The sequence below is a fragment of the Solanum dulcamara genome, chromosome 4 (genome assembly GCF_947179165.1).
Source record: "Solanum dulcamara chromosome 4, daSolDulc1.2, whole genome shotgun sequence".
NCBI classification, from domain to species: Eukaryota; Viridiplantae; Streptophyta; class Magnoliopsida; order Solanales; family Solanaceae; genus Solanum; species Solanum dulcamara.
Window position 1 is genome coordinate 26,328,884 of NC_077240.1, and position 27,359 is coordinate 26,356,242.

At 30.6% G+C, this 27,359-nt stretch overlaps 2 protein-coding genes across 2 annotated transcripts; both read right to left on the minus strand.

The window, feature by feature from the left end:
- Positions 1 to 1,318: 1,318 nt before the first annotated feature.
- On the minus strand, positions 1,319 to 2,202 carry LOC129884905 (uncharacterized). Its single transcript, XM_055959174.1, has one exon. It carries the CDS (start codon positions 2,077 to 2,079, stop codon positions 1,516 to 1,518), a length of 564 nt encoding a protein of 187 aa, XP_055815149.1. The 5' UTR covers positions 2,080 to 2,202; the 3' UTR covers positions 1,319 to 1,515.
- An 11,616-nt stretch (positions 2,203 to 13,818) lies between these two features.
- Positions 13,819 to 14,702, minus strand: LOC129884906 (uncharacterized). Its single transcript, XM_055959176.1, has one exon. The coding sequence runs from the start codon at positions 14,542 to 14,544 to the stop codon at positions 14,050 to 14,052; it is 495 nt and encodes a 164-aa protein (XP_055815151.1). The 5' UTR covers positions 14,545 to 14,702; the 3' UTR covers positions 13,819 to 14,049.
- Positions 14,703 to 27,359: the final 12,657 nt, after the last annotated feature.

Sequence of the window (27,359 nt, forward strand, 5' to 3'; positions counted from 1 at the left end):
CCGATCCAATTATATCTTGTCGAACGTGACACCTGATCCAAATATAATTAATTTATCATTCTTTCTTATCACTTTTCACTTTATTAACAATATTTCATAAAGCCTTCAAGGCATTACTTTTGATAGAGCAACTTCAAGATTATCCATTTCACGGTCTTGAGATTGCATCCAAATCACAACATTATATCAAACATCCAAATCACAACAATTAAATGCATAGCAAACTTCACAACATTACTTAACGAGTATCAATCACTATTAAGAGTCTCTCTATGATATAGAATAAACCATAACCTACCTCAACTGAAGATCCGAAGTCAAGCAAGCTAATCCACCAATGTATTTCCTTTTTTTGAGGCCTCAGAACTTTTCCAATCTATCAAATATATAATATTCATAAGTAAACAAGTCCGTAGACACCCATATTACTATATATCTAGCCTAGACCCAAAAACTCTCCCAACTCTGTAATCAATTTTCTAAATCTCAAGCCTAGAGTTAAGCCTCAATTTCTTCAATATTGCAAATGTGATGGTATTCATATAATAAAATACACCTAATTTTTAATTACCTATCTTAATATATCAAAACTTAAAACATAATATGATAATTATAAGAGTAAATTAAAACGAAAGTAATTATAACTAATGGCGACAAATTGCAGAACCAATTCAGAAATCTATTCCATCCAATCATTATTTAACAATTACCTTATTATACTCTCAAGATTACTCATCAGTAACTATACTATTTTATCATAAATTTATCCACCAAAATTATGGTTACAACATCTCTCATTTGTTTGTACACATATTCAATTCCCTTCCCCATTATCAATTATAATACTAGCAATAATATACCTTTTATCCGTATGCACAAATGACTTAATAGAGGTGTGGTTGATTCTAACTTCAATGTGGCGTGCTCTTTATCGGCGCCGCAGGTAAGCTTTTCCTCCTATTCTCTTTTCTTTTATTTTCTAAAATAATTATGCACTAAAAATCACAAACCCTATTAACTTATTTTAATAAATATGAGAAAAATAGTATTGGATATTAAATAAATTATAAATTTAGCCCATCAACTAAATTAATTATCTAAAATTACCCATCAGTTAAAATTCCATCTAAAATTCACGGGATGAGTCATTTATGATATAAGAAGCGTACTCGAAACAACCTAATGGCTCATTAAAAATAACTGTAATTGGTTGGTGCCATAGTTGTACATTGTTCATACGGGTTTTAGCTCTGAGTTGCCAAAATGATTGGCTCTCAACAACATTTGTATTACCAGTGCCAGAGGTAACGCAGAATCGTTCTGGAAAAGAGAAGTATGATCCTTTTATTTTGTAGTTTGGAATGGAATATCTCATCTATCTACAAAAATGCCGCAAGGCCATCTATACAGAGAATACTACAAGTGCAGAAATTGGATACAAGAAAGAATGAATTCGTAGATTGTCGTTACTGAGAATCGTCTGCAGCGCGCTATCTTCTCCATTAACTTGCATCTTTAATTAGCGAGCTTCTCATGGTATTGTAAATATGATAATTGTCTTTGAAGCTTTATTTGCTCATAGAACTTTGCAATGAACTCCTCTGCCTTCATATCAATAGCTTCATCATCGGCACTAGCAATGATCTCCTCAGACATCTCGCAGCTTACATATTCATCCTCTTCACCATCAGTACTCAAGAAGCTCTTCCTAGGAGTATCGTCATTATTATTATCAGGGTACATTTCATCGTCGCGCTCATAGTCATTGTCAAAGTCAAAGTCAACGTCGACTTGAGGTTTGATGCAGGGAATGTTGGGCATCTTGAAGCGCAATGAAGCAGGGCGATGCATCTTAACGTGAAAGATAGGGGTGTCATCAAAGGAAAACTCACGCTCCCCATAATGTAGTGTCCTGTAGTGATCATTGTTATGACGGAGGCTTTTAATATACTTAGGAAGCAAACGGAGATCCACGAGGTGCTTGTTCTTGAAAATGCCACCTTTTCTGGCCCATAACAAGGATAGGCGGAGAACATTCCAAGCTCTACGAGCAACCATCGTTCTCGACTTTTCTTGCATGTTTGAAGCTTGTGTTTTATGAGGACTAGAAGATATCTCTAGATGACAGAGTAGTGGCAAAAGAAAGAGAAAGTGTGTGATGTTTATGAGTGCTAAAAGCTTTTGAAGTGGTTGTGTGGAGAAAGAGGCAGAATCTATAATGCTATATATACACATAAAATAAAATGCACAGCTAAGAAGTTAGAGAAATGAGAATGAACTCAAAGGCTACGCGTTTTCAGTGGAAATAAGAAATAGTAAAGAAATGATTTAAGGGGGACCCAACGCGACCAAGTCCAACCCCTAAATTAAGGCTAAGGCTGGCATAAGAAATCGTTGTATTGTTGTTTTATGGGCGGTGCAAACTGGCGGGACACACGCCTTGTACGCTGTGCAATCAAGGAAAAACACAAAACTTACTACTCCATTATACAGTGATACCAACACTTAGTGTTCACGTTTTTTTTATAAAAATAGATCCAAATCAAAAAATTAAATTCAATTGATTAAATAAATTGTTTTTTATTTGATTTAATTTAAATTTTTAAAAATCAATAATAATTGATTAGGTTTTGATTTTGATAAAAAATAAATCGAACCGACAAACTATACAGTATTTTTTGTAATTATATGTACATAATATTATTTTTATGAACATTTTTTATGCAAAAATACAACACTCTAATGATAAGAGTAAGGTATGAATTATGATGCAAAAGATATCGGTACCTTATGCATTATTCAGTAATTTTATGTTATTTAGTACATTAGATTAGCTAGCAATACAAGCAAGCAGTTAAACAAAATTGGATAAGATCTGAAATGGCACGAAGATAATTCATTTTCTTTTGAATGAATTGTTTCTTTTATTTTCGTATATGACTAATAACCAAACTATCAAACCAAATCGAATCGAAATCAATAATAATCAAACCTATAAACGTATACTGTATTTGGTTTTAATAATTTGAAAACTAATTAAATTGGTCTGAGGAATCGGCCTTGCTCATAAATTACTGTAATGTGGACGTGGATAAGTATTTTCTGAGGAATCGGCCTTGCTCATGAGTTTATCAAAACTTTAATTGCTATCGCTATTCAGTTATTCCATCTGTTTCTTTTTAGTTGTCACAATTTTTTTTTTGAAAATTAAATGATATAAATTTTGACTAACATTTTAAGATGTATTTTTTTTATCATTTTGATATAAAAAAAATTTACAATTTATAGTAAGTTTTGTATAAGTTTTAAATATCTAAATTTTTATTTTTAAAATATCGAATTAATGTAATCTATTTTAGCTTTAAAAGTTAGTCAAATTAACTATCGAAAAACGCAACATAACAACTAAAAAGAAACAGAGGGAATATTATATTCATCGGTTTTGCTGAACTTTATAATTTTGGTCCAAATATTATATGTGTCTTTAAAAAATTATCTAATAAGTACGAAACATTAAATTAGAAATTCAATAATTTAAAAAGGTTTAAAATCCTAATCTCATAAACTTCAAATTCTCCGTATTTGACTATATTATATAGTAGTAACTTATTCAATCACAAGTATACATGTGAGGTAAAACTAGTCATGTACAAAAAGAGAGGTTTTGACATGCGTAAATTAAAGATTTAGAAAGCTAACCACTTTCTTTTTTTTACTCTCTTTATTACTCTTGTTTTGTTGTTATATAGAATCATAGGAAAGTAAATCTCAAACTCATAATTTATTCCTCTAGAACTTAAAAAAAAATATACTTTTAATCATGGTAAAAAAAAATGACATGTCCTATATAATTTCATCAAGGAGAAATTCTTAGTTTGTCTAATAAAAACAGGGATTCAGGTTATGTTCAAGAAAAGTATGAAAACCAATTATTGCCAGCTACATATTAATTTGTCTAACATTAGGTAATCAATTATGAGCACATTTTTCTCCAATCATGTAGCCCCATTACTGTCTTCTCATGTCTTCTCTTCAATTACATGAACTCAATTATTGCAAAATATTTTTACGATGCTAAATATTATTGCTAAAAAGAAAATTTATTGTATTAAGTGTATTGATCAAAACCTAACAGGAGGATAGATTGATAATCAATAGTATAACTAGCTAGTAAGCGTTCGTCTTTTATGATTTTTTATACTGTAAACATATATATATATATATATATATATAGTTTAAATTTAAATTCAAAAGATAAAAAGGTCGTATATATTTTGCGCAATGCAAAATCAATGATTAAATTAGGGCCCCAATGCTGATAATGACAAAGTTTAGTCATTTCGTTTAGGTTTGGGTTAGTGGTGAAACTTTGGTTTCACACTTGACTTTTGTTTTTTAAACAGCAAACAATTAAGTACACACTACGTACTTTCATAAATGTTTTGTTTGAAAAACACAACACCTACAATTTACGAATTAAATGCTAGCATTCTTGTCTTGTACGTAGTGTGGCTACTGGCTAGGATTGATTGAAAAACTAACATGTGGGGAGTCAAATAAAAGCTTCACAACAATACGTAGGAATTAATACCAACATAATACTACAAATAGCAACACTAAAAAGCGCAAGGCAGCTTGCATTAAAAAGCGCATGATTCAGGAAAGGATTGTATCATAAGAATTTATATAGTATGTTGTTTTCACAGACTCCTGATCACAGGATAATAACTTTACTTGTTACGCTAAAAACTCCCTCCATTACAAATAACAACAATAAATAAAAGAAATTGATACTTATAATTCAGAAACAATTTCCCCCTAAATTAATAAAGACAGATGGGGGAGTACTTATTTAGAACTCGTATATACATGTTAAATGAGTTTATCTTCTGAGAGTTCAGAATTTATTCAACTAGAGGAGAACGCTTGACATAGATCTATTTTCTGAAATTATATAAATAGAATCTTTTAAAAAAATTAATTTTTTAAAATTATTTTGTGTAAAAAATATATATTATATTTTAAAAATATCTTTCCTAATTAAATATGTAATAATAAATGAGGAATATTTACTAGTATTTATAAAAGCCCTCTGACAAATTAATGTGGTCTATTTTTTTTCTTCAAAGTGTATAGTGATAATTTAGTGCTTCAACCTGTTCCTTTTTTATGAATCTTTGCAATATTGAATACTCATACGCTTCGATTTTAAGCCCTCTTTATTTGAATTCTAGTATATTTTGAAAATTTTTATAGTCGATTCCAATTAAATTAGTCTGATACATGATATACATATTGTTTGTTGATATTGAAACTTGTTATTCACCAAGTTCATGCAAGCTAGCTTCTACGAGTTGTGTTATATACATCAATCATCATAGACCATAGAGGTGAATTCTAAAATAATCTAATCATTACATCCACTATATGCAGTCGAACACACACATATATATATATATAAGATCCCTCCGTTAGAATTTCCTCAAGTTTTTCTAAATGGAGTGACGAATCATTGCCAAGTGTTCAATTTATATTTTGAGATTGAAATTAGTTTAAACTATGAATAATTTCACCTATGGTCCAAAAACAATTTTTTCACACACATTTTGCAAGTTTTAGCCTCAACTTTCTGTTGAATTTTTCATCCATTGGAGTGCAAAAGAAATTCGAGCTCTGCAATTTCCTCTTCTTATTCTCGTTTTTCCTTTTAATATTTTTTTTGTTTAATATCAAAAGTTAATTTAAAATAATTTTTCACATTGATTGATTTCTAATATTAGATTTACATAAATTAAGAGTTGTAACAAAGTTATTTATTATGTATTTTTCTTCCTTTAATCTGTCATTTTAATTTTTAAAATTTTGAGATAAGATAATCCTGTGTATGATGGAAGAAAAAAAACATGTATTGCGTGAAGAGGAGGAATAACGAGAAGAGTCATATATATATAATCACTTTTTAAAATTATATTATAAATGTTGCAAACCCATTTCTTATGTAATATAATCAGTCTTATGTAGATTAAAATTATTTAATAGTTTAAACAAATTAGCTCATCCATTTGTGTGCAAATTTGCTTTTGGAGCGTAGATGAAATTATTAATAGTTTAAACTTATCTCATCCTTAAAATGTAAATTAAACACTTGGTAATCATCTACTTCTTCATTGAAAAAACTTGAGGAAACTCTACCGAAGAGGATCTCTTCCCATATATATGCATGCATATACATATTTAGCCATAAACATACATTTGTTTATTTTAATTTTATTAAATTTTATGTCTTATAAATTAAGACACTTAGCTTAACTTTGGAGAGGTCATTTTGGGCATGGTAGATCAAAGCCAATGAACTGAGCAATCAAAGTATTGACGTGCCTTTTAAAGCATTTAATTTGTTAGGTTTGATTTTGTTGAAACCTTTGCTATAGACTTTTTGTTGTTAAAACAGCAAGCAATGTTCTCCCGGCCCCTCCTAGAAAACGTACCGCAGCTAATTAATTTATTCTTGTGTTTGAAAGACACAACAATATATTATTTGTTATAAAATAAATTAACTTAGCAATTTATTTTAAAAAAAAAGATAGTAAGAGAATGAGAGAATTGAGAGAATTTCTTGTGTGTTCTTGTTATATAATTGCAATGGCTATTTATAGCCAATGCAAATGGAAAAATATACAAGTGGGGGAGGGGACAAATTGAAATGGAGAGAAAAGTAAAAGAAGGGAGAAAAATGAGGAAAATGGGGAAAGGGACGTCCATAGTGGACATCCACTTTCATAATACTCCCCCTTGGATGTCCACATGTAGTGTGCCTCATTAAATTTTTTACAAGAAACAATATACATAGTTATCATGAACACCCATAGATCTTGTGCCTCATTAAAACCTTACTAGGAAAAACCCAGTGGAAAAAAACCTAGTGAAGGAAAAAGAGTACACACATCTGATAATACGTCTTGAGTGTTACCTCATTCAAAACCTTACTAGGAAAATCCAGTGGGACAAAACCTTGATTAAGAAAAAAAGAGTACAACGCGTATTTTACTCCCCCTGATGAAAACTTCATTTGATATTTTGGAGACGACGCATTCCAATCTTATATCTTAGCTTCTCAGAAGTTGATGTTGATAATGCCTTTGTAAATAAATCTGCAAGATTATCACTAGAATGAACTTATTGTACATCAATATCACCATTCTTCTAGAGATCATGTGTGAAGAATAATTTTGGTGAAATATGTTTCGTTCTGTCTTCTTTTATGAAGCCACATTTCAATTGAGCTATGCACGGGACATTGTCTTCGAATATAACTGTGGGTACTTTGACATCACTTTTCAGGCCACATATTTCTTTAATGAACTGTATCATTGATCTCAACCACATACATTCTCTACTTCTTCATGAATTGCTATTATTTCATCACGGTTTGAAGAAATAGCAATAATAAACTGCTTTGTAGATCGCCATGATATAGCAGTTCCTCCGTGTGTAAATAGATAGCCTGTTTAAGATCGAGCTTTATGTGGATATAGTAAATAACCTGCATCTGCATAACCAATAAGGTCTGCACAATCTTTGTTAGTATAAAGCAAACCCATATCAATAGTACCTTTTAGGTATCATAAAATTTGTTTGACACCGTTTCAATGCCTTCGCGTTGAGGATGAACTATACCTTGTCAGCAAATTAATAGAGAATGTTATATCAGGATTGGTTGCGTTAACAAGGTATATAAGTGCACCAATAGCACTGAGATATGGTACTTCAGGATCAAGAAGTTCTTCATCCTCTTCTGGAGGTCGAAATGAATCCTTTTCCACTTCAAGTGATCGAACAACCATTTGAGTACTTAATGGATATGTTTTTTCCATGTAAAATCGTTTTAAGATTTTCTCATGGAAGCTAGATTGGTGGACAAAGACCCCGTCTGCTAAATATTCAATTTGCAGACCTAGACAAAGTTGTCTTTCCAAAGTCTTTCATCTCAAATTCTTTCTTTAGATATTCAATTGCCTTTTGGACCTCTTCAGGGGTTCCAATGAGATATATGTCATCAACATAAACAGCGAGTATAACAAATTCTGATTTCGTTTTCTTAATAAAAATACATGGACAAATGACATCATTTATATAGCCTTCATTTATTAAGTACCCATTAAGGCGATTATACCACACACGCCCCAATTATTTTAGATCATATAATGATCTTTGCAGTTTTATTGAGTACATCTCTCGAGACTTATTACATGCTTTAGACAATTTTAATCCTTCTGGGATTTTCATGTAAATTTCATTATCAAGTGAACCATAAAAGTAAGTTGTAACTACATCCATTAGATGTATTTCAAAATTTTTATGTACAGCTAAATTGATGAGATATCAAAATGTTATTCCATCCATAACAGGTGAATATGTTTCTTCATAGTTGACCTCAGGTCTTTGAGAGAATCCTTGTGCAACAAGGCGTGCCTTGTATCTTACAATTTCATTTCTCTTATTTCATTTTCGCACAAAAACCCACTTATAGCCAACTGATTTTACACCTTCAGGGGTTTGGACTATAGGTCCAAAAACCTCACATTTAGCAAGTGAGTCTAATTCTGATTGAATTGCCTTTTGTCATTCTAGACAATCACATCTACGACGACATTCTTCGACGGATTTAGGCTCAAAACTTTTACTATCTTGCATAAGGTTAATTGCAATATTATATGCAAAAACATTATCAACCGTGATTTTCGATCGGTCTAAATTTATCTCATCACCGATAGAACTTATTGAAAGTTCTTCATTCACTTGAGTCTCAGGTTCACTGATTTCTTCAGGAATATCAGGATTACTCAAATCTTGACCTTCTTCAGGAGGTTCTTATGTAGTATCATCATTATTATTTCTTACGCTTCTCTTTTTGGGATTTTTATCCTTTGAACCCAATGATTTACTACGCTTCAGACGTGTTTGAGATTCAGAAGCTATGATACTAGTAGATGATACTTTTGGGACATCAATCCAGATAGACATATTTACTGTAGGGATATGTGACTTAGTTATACATTTCAAATCAGTAAATGCATCTGACATTTGATTTGCTATTTTCTGTAAGTGGATGATCTTCTGGACCTCCTGCTCATATGTGCGAGTACGTGGATCAAACTGAGATAGTGATGAAACTTTCCATGCAATTTCTTTTTTGGTTTTTTTTCTCTCCCCCTAATGGCAGAAAAGTTGTTTCATCAAATCAACAATCTGCAAATTGAGCAGTGAATAAATCTCCAGTCAACGGTTCAAGATAGTGAATTATGGAGGGTGAGTCAAACCCAACATAGATGTCCAACCTTCGTTGAAGGTCCATTTTTGTACGTTGTGGTAGTGTTACAGGCATGTATACTACACAACTAAAAATTCATAGATGAGTTATATTTGGCTCAGACCAAATACTAATTGTGACAGAGAGTATTTATTATAATGTGTTAGTCTGAGACTTACAAGTGCTGCTGCATGTAAGATAGCATGACCCCAAACAGTAATTGACAATTTTGTTTTCATTAGTAGAGGTCTTGCTATCAATTGTAGGCGCTTAATAAATGACTCTACAAGGCCATTTTGAATATGAACACGAGCAACGAGATGTTCAATTTTTATCCCAATTGATAAGCTATAATCATCAAAAGCTTGGGATGTAAATTCTCCAGCACTATCAAGGTGAATAGCCTTAATCAGATAATCTGCGAATTGTGCCCTTAATCTTATTATTTGTGCCAACAGCTTCGCAAATGCCAGATTGCGAGATGATAAGAGGCACACATGAGACCATCTATATGATGCATCTATTAGGACCATAAAATATCTAAACAATCTACTGGTGGATGAATAGGTCCACATATATCCCTATGTATATGCTCTATAAAGCCAGGAGATTCGATGTCAACCTTCAGGATCGATGGTCTGGCAATTAATTTGCCTTGATAACAAGCAGAACATGAAAATTTATCATTTGTAAGAATCTTCTGATTCTTTAACAGACGTCTAGTTGAATTTTCAAGAATTTGTCTTATAATTATTGATCTAGGATGATCTATTCGATCATGCCATAGCACAAATGTATTTAGATCAGTAAACTTCTGGTTTATGATCATATGTGCTTCAATTGCACTAATTTTTGCATAATATAGGCCAAACGACAAAGTTGGTAATTTTTTCAAAATATATTTCTGGCCTAAGACAGTTTTGGTTATACCAAGGTTTTCAGTATTCATTTCATATAGTGTCAACATGATATCCATTTCTGTGGATATTTTTAAAACTTAACAAGTTTCTTGGGGATTTAGAAGAGAATAATGTATCTTCTATAACAATCTTTGTCCCCTTAGGCAGAAATATAGTAGCTCTTTCGGAGCCTTCAGTCATTTTTGAATTATCAGAAATTGTAGTAATATTTGCTTTTCTTCTAAGCAAGTTGGAAAAATATTTCTCATTTTTAAAAATAGCATGAGTTATTTCACTATCAATTATACAAATATTCTCGTGATTGCTCATTGATCCAAACAAAATTTGAGGCATATCTATTTTTCTTCAAAAAGAAATAAAGTAAACATTATAATTAATACATGGCTCATTACACAAATTTTATTTATTTACATGGACTAGAAGTATCATTTAGTACTCACAAATAAAAAAAAATTATTTAAATATTATTAGGCTTATCAATATTCATATTGTCTTCTGAAAAATTAAAAAAATCAGCTACATCCAGATGCATAGGCTCAATATTATCTTCAGAGATAAAGTTTGTCTCTAGATTATTTTCTGCCCTCTTCAAGGATGCCTGATATAGCTGAACCAGATATTTTGATGACCGGCAAGTTCGCGACCAGTGCCCCATACCTCCACTTCTATGACATATACTTTCTAAATTTTTCTTTGGTAAAGTTTCTGGCTTTTCACTCTTTTTTTATACTGTCGATCATTTCTCGGTGTCAGCCGAGTATCATGATTATAATTTCTTCTTCGACCACGACCACAACCACGACTGAGGCCATGACCTCTTTCTCGTTGGTTATAATTTGCCTGATTCACTTCAGGGAGTGGCAAAGAACCAACAGACCGACTATCATGATTTTTCATTAGTAGTTCGTTGTGGCGTTCAGCAATCAGAAGGTGAGAAAGTAATTCAAAATATTTTTTAAAATTCTTTTTGCAATATTGCTGCAGGAGCATAGTTGCGGGTGGAAATGTGGAGTATATCTTTTCAAGTTTATCTTGCTCAGTGATTTCTTCTCCGCATAAATTTAACTGAGCTATAATTCTAAACAAGGCAGAATTATATTCAGTTATATTTTTGAAATTCATTAATCTCAGATTTAGCCAATCATGACGTGCTTGTGGAAGCATGACCAACTTCAGGTGGTCATATCTTTTTTTAAAATTTTTCCACAGTTTAAGGGGGTCTTTTAATGTGAGATATTGTAATTTTAACCTCTCGTCAAGATGGTGGCGGAGAAATATCATGGATTTGACACGGTCTTGACTAGATGCCGTATTGTCATCTTTGATGGTGTCTGCCATACTCATCGATTCTAGATGTATTTCAGCCTCTAGTGCCCATGATGAGCAACCTTTTCCAGAAATATCAAGAGCAACAATTCAAGTTTTGAGATATTAGACATTTTAAGAAAATAAAATTATTACCCCTTTTGTTACCTTTTTAAAAATATAGATCAAAACGATGGAGGCTCATACTGATAACGTGTTATAAAATAAATTAACTTAACAATGTTTAATAAGAATATAACATTGTTTACATATGCTGGCATTCTTGTCTTGTAGTAGTAGTATTATTATTAATAGGAATGCTTCCCGCGATTGATTGATCGGAAAACGAAAGGTGTTAATTAGAATCGAATCCAAAGGGTCAAATTGAAGTTTCTCGGAAGTTGTAGTGGAGTCAGAAATTTAATTAGTATAATTTTTCGACGAACGAAAATGAATTGATACCCCTATTTAGCATAAGGTGATTTCGCCACTGCATAAAAGTACGAGTATTACCAACATAAAAAAAATATTTTTATTATTTTAATTTGTTTATCTTGATTTGGAGTATGAGGATCAAATTAACTAATATTTGGTGTGAAATTGAGCATAGATTAAATCTGTAATTTTTTGATAATAAAATTTTCATATTTAGAAATTACATAAAAAGTACTATAAGTCACCAAACAATATAATTCAAAATATCTGGAAAAAAAATAAAGCAAACAAATTGAAAAGGAGAGTATATTGCAGTAACAAACACACTGACATATATACTAGCATAAGTCGGTAACACACCGAAAATTCTTTGTTTTTCAGGAAAAGAAGATATTGTGGTCTTTTATTTTGGTTTATTGGTGGGAAGATATGTATGTGTTAAGCTATATTTAGAGATATAAATTTCACATTAATTGTAAATATTTTTTTGTTTTTAGGTTAGAGTCTATGCTAATAGTAGAATATTATGTTTTGTTTAATTTTTCATTTTTTGTGTATAAAATTCGATGAATTTTCTTGTATTTTAATCAGTAAGTTTAGATATTCATTCTCTAGTTCCTCACGTGTTTTCTAATATAGTACTTAACTAGAGTTGTTGGTGATTGAGTAAAAATCATTTTTTTAGTGAGATATATATTTTACATTAAGTGTGAATATTCTTAATTAATTTATGATTTACATTAATTATAAAATATTTAATTTCTTTCTATTTCTTTTTCTCGTGTATAAATACTAATGAATTCTGGTGAATAAAATTGATATATTCATTCTCTAATTGCTCATGTATTTTCTCTGTTTCTAACAATATTATGCAATTGATCCAACCTTATTGGCTTGCAGGAACTGGTTCTTCTTGTATTTGCCCGCTGTTATATATATATATATGCATGTACTTCTTCCTTTCAATTTATTTGACATATTTTAATTAATTTGATACGGAAATCAAAAAAGTAAATAAGACTGTTAAATTTTGTGATCTTAAATTAAAGATAGTCAAATGTACCAACAATGTTTTTTAATCTTGTGTCACATAAAAAAAATTTGGATTAAAAGTTGTTAAAAAGGTAAAAAGACATTCTTTTTAAAATATACTAAAATAAAAAAATAGAACAAACAAATTAAAACAGAAAGAAACATTATATTGTGGCACTATACTTTATTCCTTTTAGATTAGTCATATATATTGGACTGATATAAAATGTTGTCATGATGATTGAAGGTACATTATATCCTTGAACTTCTATAAATTCGCAAATGATAATTAAATAGCACACAAGGTAGACAAGCTATGGATCAAGTGGATTCATGAGTTTTATCTCAAAGGCCAACTGATTGATAATGTGAGAGTAACACAACAGGCCTGCTGAAAAATCATTAGAAAAATTTGGGAATCAAGACATGATATTTTATCACAAGTGCATATTCCAACTGATACTGTCAGCTTATCTAAATAAATCTACTCTCAATAGCTACCTGACTGTCCTAAAAATCTCTGGAGATGTGTGATTTATAGATATTTAATTAGTGGTGTTACACTGAATATGGTATTGTAATGTTGACACTTAGTGATTAAAACAAAATTTAGTTACTGTTTGAATTTATCGCATGTTATTTGGACTAAGACAATTTTTTTACACCATGTTATAAAGTTAATTAGTCTTGCTTCCTTCCCTGATATAATATATATACTCCACTACTCACATAAATAAAATTTGGACATGCTACAGAGTTGTAAATACATGTTCTACTTCTGGACCCAAAAGGGTGATAATTGATAAAAGAAATTAATCAGATTGTCTAAGATCATATATGGAGACGAAGGATCTTTGAACCCACTGATGTGGAAACCATCAATAATCGAGGATACATCATGTAAATAAATTGGATATTCGAAAGTGCCTAGGTTCATTTACGAATTTACAACTGAAACCAGAAATAAATAAATACTCTGATAAATTTATTTCTGTTGAAGCAAGATGAGTTTGGTCAAAATTGTTGTGTCTTTTATTCATTGATTATTTAATTAGCGAGGGTGTCATGGTATTGTAAATATGATAATTGTCTTTGAAGCTTTATTTGCTCATAGAACTTTGCAATGAACTCCTCCGCCTTCATATCAATAGCTTCATCACAACTGATCTCCTCGCAGCTTACACACTCATCCTCTAATTGATCCACAGTATTCAAAAAGCTCTTCCTAGGAGCATCGTCATTATTATTATCGACTTGAGGTTTGATGCAGGGAATGTTGGGCATCTTGAAACGCAAGGAAGCAGGGCGATGCATCTTAACATGAATAATAGGAGTGTCATCAAAGGAAAACTCACGCTCCCCATAATATAGTGTCCGGTAGTGATCATTGGTATGACGGAGGCTTTTAATATACTTAGGAAGCAAACGGAGATCCACGAGGTGCTTGTTCTTGAAAATGCCACCTTTTCTGGCCCATAACAAGGATAGGCGGAGAACATTCCAAGCTCTACGAGCAACCATCGTTCTCGACTTTTCTTGCATGTTTGAAGCTTGTGTTTTATGAGGAGTAGAAGATATCTCTAGATGACAGAGTAGTGTATGCACTTTTATGGTTAGAAAATCTCCTTTGCTTTTTGTTCTATGTGATGTTTATGAGTGCTAAAGAGCTTTTGAAGTGGTTGTGTGGAGAAAGAGGCAGAATCTATAATGCTATATATACACATAAAATAAAATGCACAGCTAAGAAGTTAGAGAAATGAGAGTGAACTCAAAGGCTACGCGGTTTGAGTGGAAATAAGAAAATGTAAAGAAATGAGTTGAGAGGGACCCAAAGTGAGCAAGTCCAACTCCTGAATTTAAGGGCAAGGCTGGCATAGGGAATAGTTGTATAGTTGTTCCGTGGGCAGAGCAAACTGGTGGAACACAACACACGCCTTGTACGCTGCGCAATCAGGGAAAAACAAAAAACTTACTACTCATTTATACTTGGTTCATACCATGGGATAAAAATCCATTCAAATGAAAAATCAAATCTAATTGGTTTGGTTTTGATAAAATTAAAGAAATAATCGAACTGAACTAAACTGATAAATTATATATATATATATTTTTATAATTATATATATATATATAAAATATTATTTTTATGAAAAATGCAGCACTCTAATGAAAAAAAGTAAGATATGATGCATATTTTATTTGGGCAGCAATATCAAAAGTTTATACATTATTCAGTAAGTTTATGTTGTTTAGTACATAAGATTAGTAAACATAATTGGAGTTTCGGTATAAAGAATTATAAGCTCTAAAATGACATGGAGACAATTCATTTTCTTTTGAATGAATTATTGTCTTTTCCCCCCTCTTTTGATTGTATCGTTTTTTTTAATTTTCGTGTATGATTAATAACCAAACAACCAAACCATACTGGATCGAAATCGATAGCAACCAAATTGATAAATGTGTATTATATTTGGTTTGACTTAGTTTTAATAATTTAAAAATCGATTAAATTAATTTAATTTTTGTTTTGACCAATAACCAACTTAAACCGGCCTGTAAACACTCCTGCCAACGCTACAAAAAAGGGCAGCCCGGTGCACTAAAGCTCCCGCTATGCGCGGGGTCCGGGGAAGGGCCTGACCACAAGGGTCTATTGTACGCAGCCTTGCCTTGCATTTCTGCCAGAGGCTGTTTTCAAGGCCTGAACCCGTGACCTCCTGGTCACATGGCAGCAACTTTACCAGTTACTCCAAGGCTCCCCTTCTCCTGCCAACGCTACAAGATAATTTAAATAAAATTTCATGACTTAATTATGATTAATTTATATATATTCTCCTATTATTTTATCAATTTTAAGTGGTCTATAATTTATTAAATATTTGATATAACTCAATTATTTGTGTAAAAATCAATGTAAACGAAACAACGTATGAATATCTCCAATAGTCATGTTATTTCCTCAATTTTCTTTTTTTTTTGTTTCAATTCATGTGAAATTAGTAAAAGAAAAAACATGGATTTTAACTAGTAAAATGTTAAAAAAAAAAATTTGAGAAAATGTTAAAGTGAAAATCAAATTCAAGCGAGCCAATTATGAATATCCATCTATATACCCCAAAAAACAACAAGTGAAACTACTTTACCTTTGTTCGTAAGGGTGTCAATACAAAAATATATACACTACTTAAGATATATATATATATGCATATATACGTACATATATTTTTTCGTAGACATTACCAGATGCTTGTGACCTCGTACCCTAAGGTTAGTTTTGCCTCTAGCTATGGATTTAATTGAACCTACTAATTTTGATCTGAAATTTATATTTGACTTAATAAATTTATTTAATAATTAATCATATAAACTTCAAATTCTCATACGTGTGAGGTAAAATTAGTCAGGCACAAAATAGGGATCCAGGTTATAATGTTCAAGAAAAGTATATATGAAAGGCAGTTGTTGCCAGCTACAACTTAATTTAAATTTGTCTAACGTTAGGTAATCAATTATGAATGCTCTCCAATCATTACTGACTTTACATTTAGTTTGTTGGCTGACATACATATATTTGGCCCCCAATTTCTGTTGCATTTCTAAAGTAAGCAAAGCATAAATAGAAGTCTGTTACACATTTATTTGTTTATTATTTGTATATTGACAACCTTACAGGAGGATAAATCGATATTTTGCAGTATAACAATCAAATTAAAAGAACACATGTTCGTGAATTTTTTAATATTGCCAGTATATATATGGAGAGAGTTTAAATTCAAAAGATAAAAAGTCTATTTGGGCATTGGAAAATCAAAATGAATGGATTAACTTAGGGCCCAATGCTGATAATAACAAAGTTTTTGTTTAGGTTTGGGTTAGTAGTGAAACTTTGGTTTCATACTTGAGTTTTGTTCTTTATACAGCAAGCAAGTACACATTTACGTACTTTCATAAATGTTTTGTTTGAAAAACACAACTATTAGTATGTCATTTTAATTTGACGATTAATTTGCCAGTATATATAATTTGTTTGTGCTGGTTCACTTCTCCTAGCTACAATTTACTAATTAAATGCTGGCATTGTTTGCCTTGTAGTGTGGCTTCTGGCTAGCATTGATTGAACAAAATAAGAAACGTCACATGAAGCTTCGTACTTGGTAGGAATTAATACCAACATATATAATACAAATTAAAAGAAACCAATACTTATAATTCATAAACAATCACCCCATGAAATTAAGAGCCCGTAAGTTGTCTTGAAATTAAGTACATAAGTTGCTTAAAATAGTTCATCCAAATTAACTCAATTATTTATTGAGGCTTATTTTAAGCAGCCAAACCTTCAAAAAACTGAAACAGTTTATAAGTAACTAATAAATCAATCCAAACGGGCTCTAAAAAGGAAGAAGAAAGTATATGTGTATGATTCTGGTTTGTTGGAGGGAGAGTATGCAATTGATTGTGGCTTTTGTCAGCTTCTTCGAATTTATGTACTAATATATAAAGTCAGAATTTTCATTAAGAAATTTTAAAATATAAAAAAATAGACACACGGAAAAATTAAAAAAAAATTAACATTTACAATATACATAAAATATAATATTAATCATATATAAGCACAGTAATTTTTTTATTAAGAAAGATTTGAATGAACCGTGGCCCTTACTAGCTTCGCCCTTTAGAATACATGTAGTCCCCCACTTGCCCCTGTTTCCTGCCAACTGGTATATATGTTTTTATTTCATTCTTTCAGTTTTGCCGTGGAATTTTCCATAACGTTTTCATGCTTTTGCAGGACATCATATCCAACCATAGTTTCCAACATATATAATAATAATAATAAAGGAGAAGGTCAAAAATATCCCTCAACTTTTATTTATTGTTTGATTTTATTTTTATCATTAAAGTAAAGTTATTCTTATCCTCGCCGTTTACAAACTTATCACGCATATCCCTCAATTAGATGGAGAGCTCCAAATCAACTAAAATTATCCAATTTCCTCTTTTAATCCAAATTCGATCCCAAAAAATTGATATTTTCAGATCTTATATATTAAAATATATTATTATTATTTTTATAAAAAATAGAAAACTATTTTTTTTTGTAAATGACTAAAAAAATCATTTCTCCTTAATAGTACTAGAACACAAGTGAATAACGGTCGAAAACACAGTAGCAGCAACACTGCGAAGATATATTTTCAACGGAATTTTTCTTCAAAAATTAGTTAAATAAATGAATTAATTTTGAAAACCATTATTCCAAAAAATAATAATTTGAAAGTGTAATAAATTGGTTCATTAGAAAATAGTTACTCCATCCGTTCACACTTTCAATTTAGACTTTGCACGACCCTTAAAAAATAATGACTAATATAAATAACTTATCATAATATTCATATTTATTGATGTTTACCCTTAAATTTTATAAAATAATTTGGTGAATAATTAATTACTGAATATTAATAGTAAAATAGTAAAATAATAATAATTTTTTGTTAATATGATAAAAGTGATAAAGAGAGTGAAAATTTATTTTTAAAATATTAGATAATTAAAAGCGAAGGAAGGAAGAAGAGGGAGTATATAGAATAGAATATATCTATCTATCTCTATTATATTAAAAGCATGAAGACCTTAAAATGTTGATTGAACTTTTTGCCTTTCATTAAAAGACTTAGTTTTAGATAAAATTATTTTTTACTATTTTTTCAAATTTTAATTTTAATTTACTATCGTTATAATATTGACCCTAAAATATATGAGGAGAGAAATTATAGTCCTAAAATGTATGAAAAGGAGTAGAAAAAAACTCCTAAAATAAAATAAATAGTAAGAAAAGTTGAGGGTTTGATGAATGTAATTTACATAAATTAGGAATCCTAATTACTTGAACAGGAAAATAATAAACTACCTTGAATAAATTTATTAATGTGTGTGGGGTGCCTGTGGAAGGGGGGTTACTACCTTATATAAATTTATCCTTGAAATCAAAAGTGCACAAAATATTTAAAATACTTCAAGTTAGAATCTATCTTGCCATATTTAAAATCTTCTTATAATTAGTTTACTTCAATTTGCAAAACACAAATTTTCATGTACTCTTTTAAGAATATTTTTTCTCAAATAATTATTATTTATTATTTAATTATTATTTTAATATTTAAGACTTTAAAAATAATTAAAATTATAGCTATTAAATCTTTATTTATTTATAATATGTAAGATATATAGTACTTAAAATTGATAAAAAATACTAAATTTGATAGAAATTAGTATTTTATTAGGAGTATAATCTGTTCTTGAACTCTAGAGAACATGCGGAACTCTCCCTCAAACTACTAGCAATATACTATTTTTCCAGCACTTCTTAGAAGTTTTTTTTTTGTTTTTTCTGTTTCATGTTCTAATGAGTATAAATATTTGAATTATTGCAAGAGACCAACTCTTTTTGTAAACTGTCGTTCAAAGCTTAAAATTTCAATTCGATCTCAAGCCTCCAATTTCGTATATAAATTATATTTGATCTAGAGATTAAGTTCATTGTTAACCACTTTAAATGTTTGTCTTTATAAGGTTGTCAGAAAGAATCTCCAAGACTTGATTATTAAGAGAAAGATTATTTTCATAAAGCTTAATGTAAAAGACGGAAAAATTAAAGGAAAGCATCATGAATATACTTTGATGCTTTGGTGTATATATTAATATATGCTTGATAATTTCATATTTTTGTTTCAAGCTTCAATGTCATGTTTATAAATAAAATATCACATTATTTTTACATGTTGCTTTAACATTTCAGTTGGTTAATTTTTGCTAATTCAACTTTTTGCAGGTAGCATATAGTGTCAACTCTTCGATATGTGCTTGTGATGTGAGGTAATTAAACTTTATAGCGTTTAGATTCTTCTATTGTCACGATCCAACCCATCGAGCCGTGTGGACACCCAGTCTAAGACTAAGTAGGAGAACCCTTAACCACTTACATGAAAAACATTGCGGAATTTATATCAAAAACTTGAGTACGTAAACCAAATTCTAAAGAAAGATATATTAAATCTAGCTTATACAATTTATACAAAAACCTTCAAGGATACTAATCTAAAACAGGTACAAGAGCTTCTAAAAGTGGTAACAAAATAAAAGAACAATGACACAACTCCCACCATAAGAAGGAAAAATAGAAACCGCTAGAGGATCGTCTTCGTCTTCACTTAGGAGACATAACTGACCCTATAATCAGACTATGCCAAGTGGTATAGTAAGAGTAGTATCAGTACAAACAACATGTACTGGTAGGCATCATCCTTCAATCTGATACCCACCTCATAGTATATGAACAGAAAAATCAGAGAGATCACAATAATTAAACTTTACAACCTGTCCACCCCAACCAAATAAGTACACTCCTTATTCTCACCTCTAAGGTCTTCACCACTCTACTCTCCGGAGTTCAACTATCCACTCTAGTTACAACTTAAGACCGATGGGTTATGGGCTCACCATACTACTGTTCATTCACTCTAACAGTTTTCACCTATCAACTTTAACCGCTCAAAGATTTCACCAAGCCATCACTGGTCTTGGGCCAATTGTCTCATAACATAGGGGCCTAGACATCCCATAACCACACTTCCTAACTAAACCTGATTTTAGATAACCACTACTACCACCACAGTTACTCGTGGGCACTTCAATGATAAAACTGTCTATCAACAAGCAACCTCCTCCTCTAAGCCTATAAATATAGAATACTTCATATAACACATATGTCATATCAAGGCCGAATACGGCCCATCCTCTTACCCACAAATAAGTTTATACATGCTTACAGTTCTTTTATAGCTAACACACCTCAATTCAACTTCACATAAGGGTCCTCTCATGGGACTAATCACACACACATGCATGGCCCTCTCAGGGGACCCAATCCAGTTATATATGTATCGGAACGTGACACCTGATCCAAGAATATGTCAGAACGTGGCACTTAATTCACATACGTGTCAGAACGTGACATCCAATTCAAATATGTGTCGGAACATGACACCCGATCCAATTATGCAAATCAATCACAAACAATCATCAATAGACCACATTATATCACCCAGAACAAGTTCATCACAAACAAGCCAACAAGTGATCATTTGCATAAAGTCTAGCATGTTTCTCTTATTCATACGCACCTATGCATATCATAAGTAACTCAACAAGTACATGAAATATTTCCTGAAAACAACCATCGCCTACACTACCAAACCCTTAAAGTTTATCTCTAATATCTACTTTTTTTATATATCTGTACACACTACTATGCCCGTTATCATTTACCATCTGTATGCAGTAATGTCACAATCAATAAACTTCCCCAGTCATTATAGCGCCCTTTTTCCTAGGTCACATTCGAATTACACCCTAACACAATCGAATTCCTGCCTGTGACCCATGACCCACAGCTTAGTTATACAATTACTCATTAAATTTTCCTTTTATACTATACAATTAGTATAGATTTACTATTCAGAAAAGAGAAGCCTAGCCTACCTGGACGCCAAACAACTGTGGAGAGATAATGCTGTTGAAATCTTTGGTTCCGAATGTTCTACGGGCAAGGCAGGATTGAATTCCACCGGTTGAAACCCTCCAATGTTGAGATTCCTTCCCCTCTTCTTTCCAAGACAAGAGCAACCTTTTGGAAGATTTTTGCAGTAACCCTCACCTCTAACTTACCCTTGGGAGAAGTGGGGGAAATAAGAAAAATGGGATTTAAATTCTAACCCACGTCCTCCCGCTCTGGCAGCCACGTTCCCATTTTGGCGGCGCCGCTAAGGCAGGACCATCTCGCTCTGGCGGGATGATAAGACCCAGTTGAGTAAATTTCTTGCGATTTCTTTTAATATTAATTAATGACGATTCAGATCGTTACATATATCCTCTACCAACGCACTTGTGGAATTACATTAGGTTGTTGTTCTTACTTTTTATTATGTTCAAATTAAAGATATTAAATTTGTATTTAGTTTAATGTTATATTATTTTTTTTCTTCAAAAATATAGTTGTACATAAATATTGCATCTCTTTTAATGACAAATGCTATTTATTTGCTTATATATATAATCTTTAGATTGATACGGCACACACGTGCAAAATATGTACACTAAACTAGTATATATAAAAAAGAAAAAAAATGATTAACATTATTGTTCGAATTAAAAGAGAAAATCGGATAATTTTAGTTGATTTGGGGTTTTCCATCCAATTGAGGGGTATGGATGACAAATTTATAAACGGCGAAGGCAAAAATAATTTTACTTTAATGGTAATAGCAAAGTCAACTGAAAGTTGAGGGATATTTTAAACTATTTTTCCTAATAATAATAACAACATGATAGTGTGATTTATCAGTTTGATTCAGCTATTTGCTTAATATTTTTAAATAAAATTAAAATCAAATAAAATTATACTGATTTTTAAAAGTATAAAACCAAATTAAATTAATTTAAATTTAAATAAATTCAATTTAGTTTGATTTTTTTGAATTGGATCGATTTTTATCCTTAATAAGAAGGCTTGGGGCGATTAACTGATTAAAAAAAATGAAAGATATTAAAAATCTATCTAAATGGTAAAGTGAAGTTCCCTAGGAGTAGGAGCACCAACATAAAACAAATGTTTTTTTTTTTTCAGGAAAAGAAGAAGACGGTGGTTATCTTATTTTGGTTTCTCGAAGGGAGAATACGTATATGTTCGGGTATTAGTGATATTCTACATTAATTATGAATATTTTATTTTCTTAGTTTAGGACTATAATTAGGGTGCAGCAAACCACATCGAATTACTAAACTCTAATTAAATGGGAAAAAAAATTGATTAGTGATTTGATATTGAAATAAAAAAAAATATTCATAATTTAGTTGGCTTGGTTTTAACACACAAAGGTCAAATTGCATGTATAGATGATATAGAAAAGGGTTAAAATGTCATTAATGTATTAGAAATGGTTTTAAAATGTCCTTCACCTATTGGATCAAATTTGTTTTTCATTTCACACTTTATTTTAATTTATTTGTATTACTTTATTTAGTTTGTCTAAAATAAAATGTCTATTTTTTATTTATAACTCTTTTATTTTGACATTTGACTTGACATGTTTAATATCACAAAATTGAATAATACTTTAATACAATGTGTGTGTCTATATAGTGGAGAAATTTCGTGCTTTGCAAGGGCTCAATGTTTATTTTTGAAATTATTTTTTTAAGCCGCATTGCTTAAATAAATTTATCTAATATATATGATAGTAAATTATCTCATTATGTGTAAAATGAATATCTATAAATATTATTGACATTGTAAATTTTAAGTGGTATTGATGAAAATAATTTAAAATTTTGAGTCCAAAATAAGTTATATACTTGTGTTGTAGTAAATTATTTGTGTTTTTGGCCAAAAACATCGTTAAACTATATTTCAAACTTAAATGATATCCTTAAAATAACTTTTTTGGCATAAAACATTCTCCAAATATTTGAAAGTTAACAATTTTCCTCCTTTTGTTAGATATTGTAAAAAAAAAGGGATCCTACAAAAATATGTGCAATTCACGTGAACAAAATTTTTTCCAACAGTAGCAAATTTAACGAAAGCTTTAAACACTTGAGATTTTTCATGCTGAGTTGATTCTACAACTTGAGTGTCATGCCCTCTTGACACATCTATTGATGCATCAACACAAGGAGAAAATATTGTGTGTAATTAAAATATATTACAAGAAAAATATGTGAATAAAAAATTCAAGCTTAAACTACAACTTAGATAAGTAAAAAATCTAAATAGTAAATAAACTACTAGTTAACTCCCTGCCAACAAGCAAAACAAAATATTATAGATGTATTAAAAACATAAAAGAACCTCCATTGAAGTCTAATCCACCCGAAAATGTCTTGCCAGCCTTTTTTTTAGATGATTCCCTGGCTTTTTGAGTAAAAGGACTGTTGATGTCTCTCTTAACAAACAACAAAGAAATATCCTTCAATAATTATTTGTTGGAATTCATCACAAATTTTTTCATTTGAATAGACTGTAAGTCTATCTTCTCTTCAAGAGCTTTGTGATTTTCATTCGCCTAGTATATAATCAAATATAACACAAATATTAGAATAACAGTTTTGAAAACGATAAAGCTTAAAGCCAAGTTAGCTTATACCTTTACAAGTTCTTTTCTCAACTCTGTAACCTCCTTGATCAACATATCTAGACTATGCTTTGATCCTTTTGGCTCCAATTTCAAAATTTTAGAATGGTAATCACGAGGTTCAGGAAGCCTGAATTTAGATACCTCATCTTCAGTTGCCACTATATTCTCAAACTGAAATTAAAATACAGAAACAAATAGATTTATTAAGTTGAGTTGAACTAATATATATATGTGTCATAGATTGTATTAACTTTGTATAGATACCTTGTATTTTGTAGGCATGAAGATGTCATTTTCAATATGCTTTTTCCAACAACTTTCAGCAACTGTTTTCCACTTCAAAATTCTTGGAATAGAATCAGAAATTCGAAGAACTAAATCTTCATCGACTCTAGAACAACACTTAAAAATCCAAATTTGAAGGGCAAGAGACAATCCACCTAATCTATAATACTAATTGGTTGAATTAAGCTTGTGCCTCACATTATCAAACAATTTCTTGTAGACATCTAAACTCCACGAGTAAGAATTGAATTGTCCACTTTTCACAAGGTAGAAATATCTATTACTAATTTGGTATTCATTGTTCTCGAGAACAAAAAATGATTAATAAAGAACAAAACAGCTAGTGAAACGGCGGAATCATCATCTATGGATTTTTTGATAAAAACAACTCGCGTAGATGATTCTTTTGAACAGTAATTTGTTCAAGAAAATAATTGCTCAACAACCGACAGAAGAATCTGGAAGATTAACAGAGCAAACATCACTAACACAATTTAAGCCTGTAATTATCCAAATTTTCTAAGCCCGAAAAATAGCCTTTTCTTATTTAATTCAATAGCAAACACATCATCTGGTGTGTGTTTTAACTCCTTGTTCATAAGACAATGAATAAGTTGGAGTTGTGTGTTCACTTTTGGAAGGTCAAGAAAGTAACCAAAATAAGTATTCCTAATCAACTCAAGTTGTTTTTCAAATAAAGAAAGTTTTAATTTCTCAATCACGTCATGATTAGTATATAACGACCACCTACTTGAAGAATACAAAATATCTGGATGTCTCTAGAATTTACGATCCTGCATATAAATAATATCAATCTATCACTATAAATAATTATATCTTAACATGAACCCTCAAATAGAACTTAAAACCAGCAACAATATAGTAAGCTCAATTAAAATCAACAACAATATACTAACCTCAATTAGAAATATGCAGGGAAAGGACACAAAGCATAGGAGACCAAAGTAGAAGAAGATGAAGTAAATGAAGAAAAGGGTCATAATGATCTCATCTCTTCATTTACAACCAATGATATCCCCTCAAAGTTTTCGTTATATCAACAATCTGTGCAGGCAAGAATACCTATTTGTCAAAATCTTTTCTCTAATTATCTTCTAATTCAACTTTAATGTGTGTGTAATACATATAGTTCAAAGTTTAATTCATTCACAAAATAGTAAAAATAAGTTTATACCTTTAGAAAATAATATGCATGCCAAGAAAGAATAAGCAAACAAAAGTCAGGACCATTTTGTTCCTTTTTATTTCCTTTTATAAGCAAAAACTACAATTGTGTATACAATAAAAGTTATTTATCAAATATTAGCTCATACTTAGAGAAAATCCTAGTAAAAAATTAAACCAACAATATATACTCAATGTAATCCGACAAGGGTGGTGTGTACACAGTCTTACCCCTACCTTTTGAAGATCAAGAGATTGTAACTGATAGACCCTCGGCTTAAATAAAGTAAAAATGATATATTTGAGAAGAATGAATTCATTCCCTCATAGCAACAATCAAATACTAGATGTGTTGCTTGTGATTTGCACCAAAAAAGACAGAAACATAACTAATGACAATGTTCAGCAGGACTAATAGATATATGTGACTATTTTGTGGAGTACAGGCTTGCAACTTGTAAACATGCATAATTTTAACTGAATACAGACTGAGTAAAGCCACATTTCAATCAATTCATCAACTACGCCTCAGAGTAAAAACTGAATACATTCCTTTATACTCGTGATAATATAATCAGTATACTTGTATAATCTTAATATTATATGAGCATGTTATTTAGAAATATCAAAAGGATGGTTATACAGTTAGACTAGACTCCAACACTATCTTTGGAAACAAAACAAGACAAACCTTTGATGAAACATCCTAGTCTACCCAACTATGACTATGAAGAAGAGCAAGTTTTCGCCTCTGTTGTTGACTTGAAGATCGCTGGGAATCTATTCTGGCCTCTCGGCCCTAAATCTTTCTTACTCTTCCTTGGTTTCTTCCTTACACTCTTAACTAAAGTTTAGAATATTGTTTCTTGATTAGTTCAATAAAAGTATAGACATGTTATAAAATTTTGTCTAGGACATGCCTCTAATCTGGTTCTAATCTAACCTATCAATATATCTATCAAAACGAAAATATCCAACCCAATCATTTTATGGAAAAAAAATAATAATAAGGAACAAATTTTTCTTTAACTAAGAAACTAAGCACATTAGGCCAGAGAAACAAGTAATTACTATCCAGCTTCATACAAATCTCACCAAGCAAACAATCAAATGATAATATTAATATTCATCAATCAAGGATAAGATAGAGCTTATCTAGAAATCATCGTAATATTTTTTAGAATTTAGTGATTGTATCATAACATAGAAAAGATAGCAATTGGTACACAGGAAAATGTAGAAAGATACAACAACCTGATTTCAAAATAGCAAGATAGTTAAGATTTGTTTAATGCGGAACAAATGCCTACACAGTCAAGACTACATAAGTATAATATATAAATTAAAATAAAATAGACTATAATAAAAGTATAAAATACACAAAAAAAATTACTTTTGTTCTTTACAGATCAATGTCTCTAATTCTCTTCTAATTCAACTTTAATGTATGTGTAATACACATTTTAGTTCAAAGTTTAATTTATTTTTGTGGTGTACAGGTCACTGAAGACTTTTTTCATTAGCTATAGGTTTCATTCGTCTCTAGTTCTTTTCTAATTCAACTTTAATGTGTGTGTAATACACATTTTAGTTCAAAGTTTAATTTATTTTTGTGATTTACAGATCATTAAAAAAAAATTCAATTAACTACAAATTTTATTTTCTCTTCTAATTCAAATTTAATGTATG

What these genes read in the sequence shown, in the direction of transcription:
- LOC129884906 (XM_055959176.1), bottom strand. Translation starts at nt 14,544, where the DNA reads ATGCAAGAAAAGTCGAGAACGATGGTTGCTCGTAGAGCTTGGAATGTT.
- LOC129884905 (XM_055959174.1), bottom strand. Translation starts at nt 2,079, where the DNA reads ATGCAAGAAAAGTCGAGAACGATGGTTGCTCGTAGAGCTTGGAATGTT.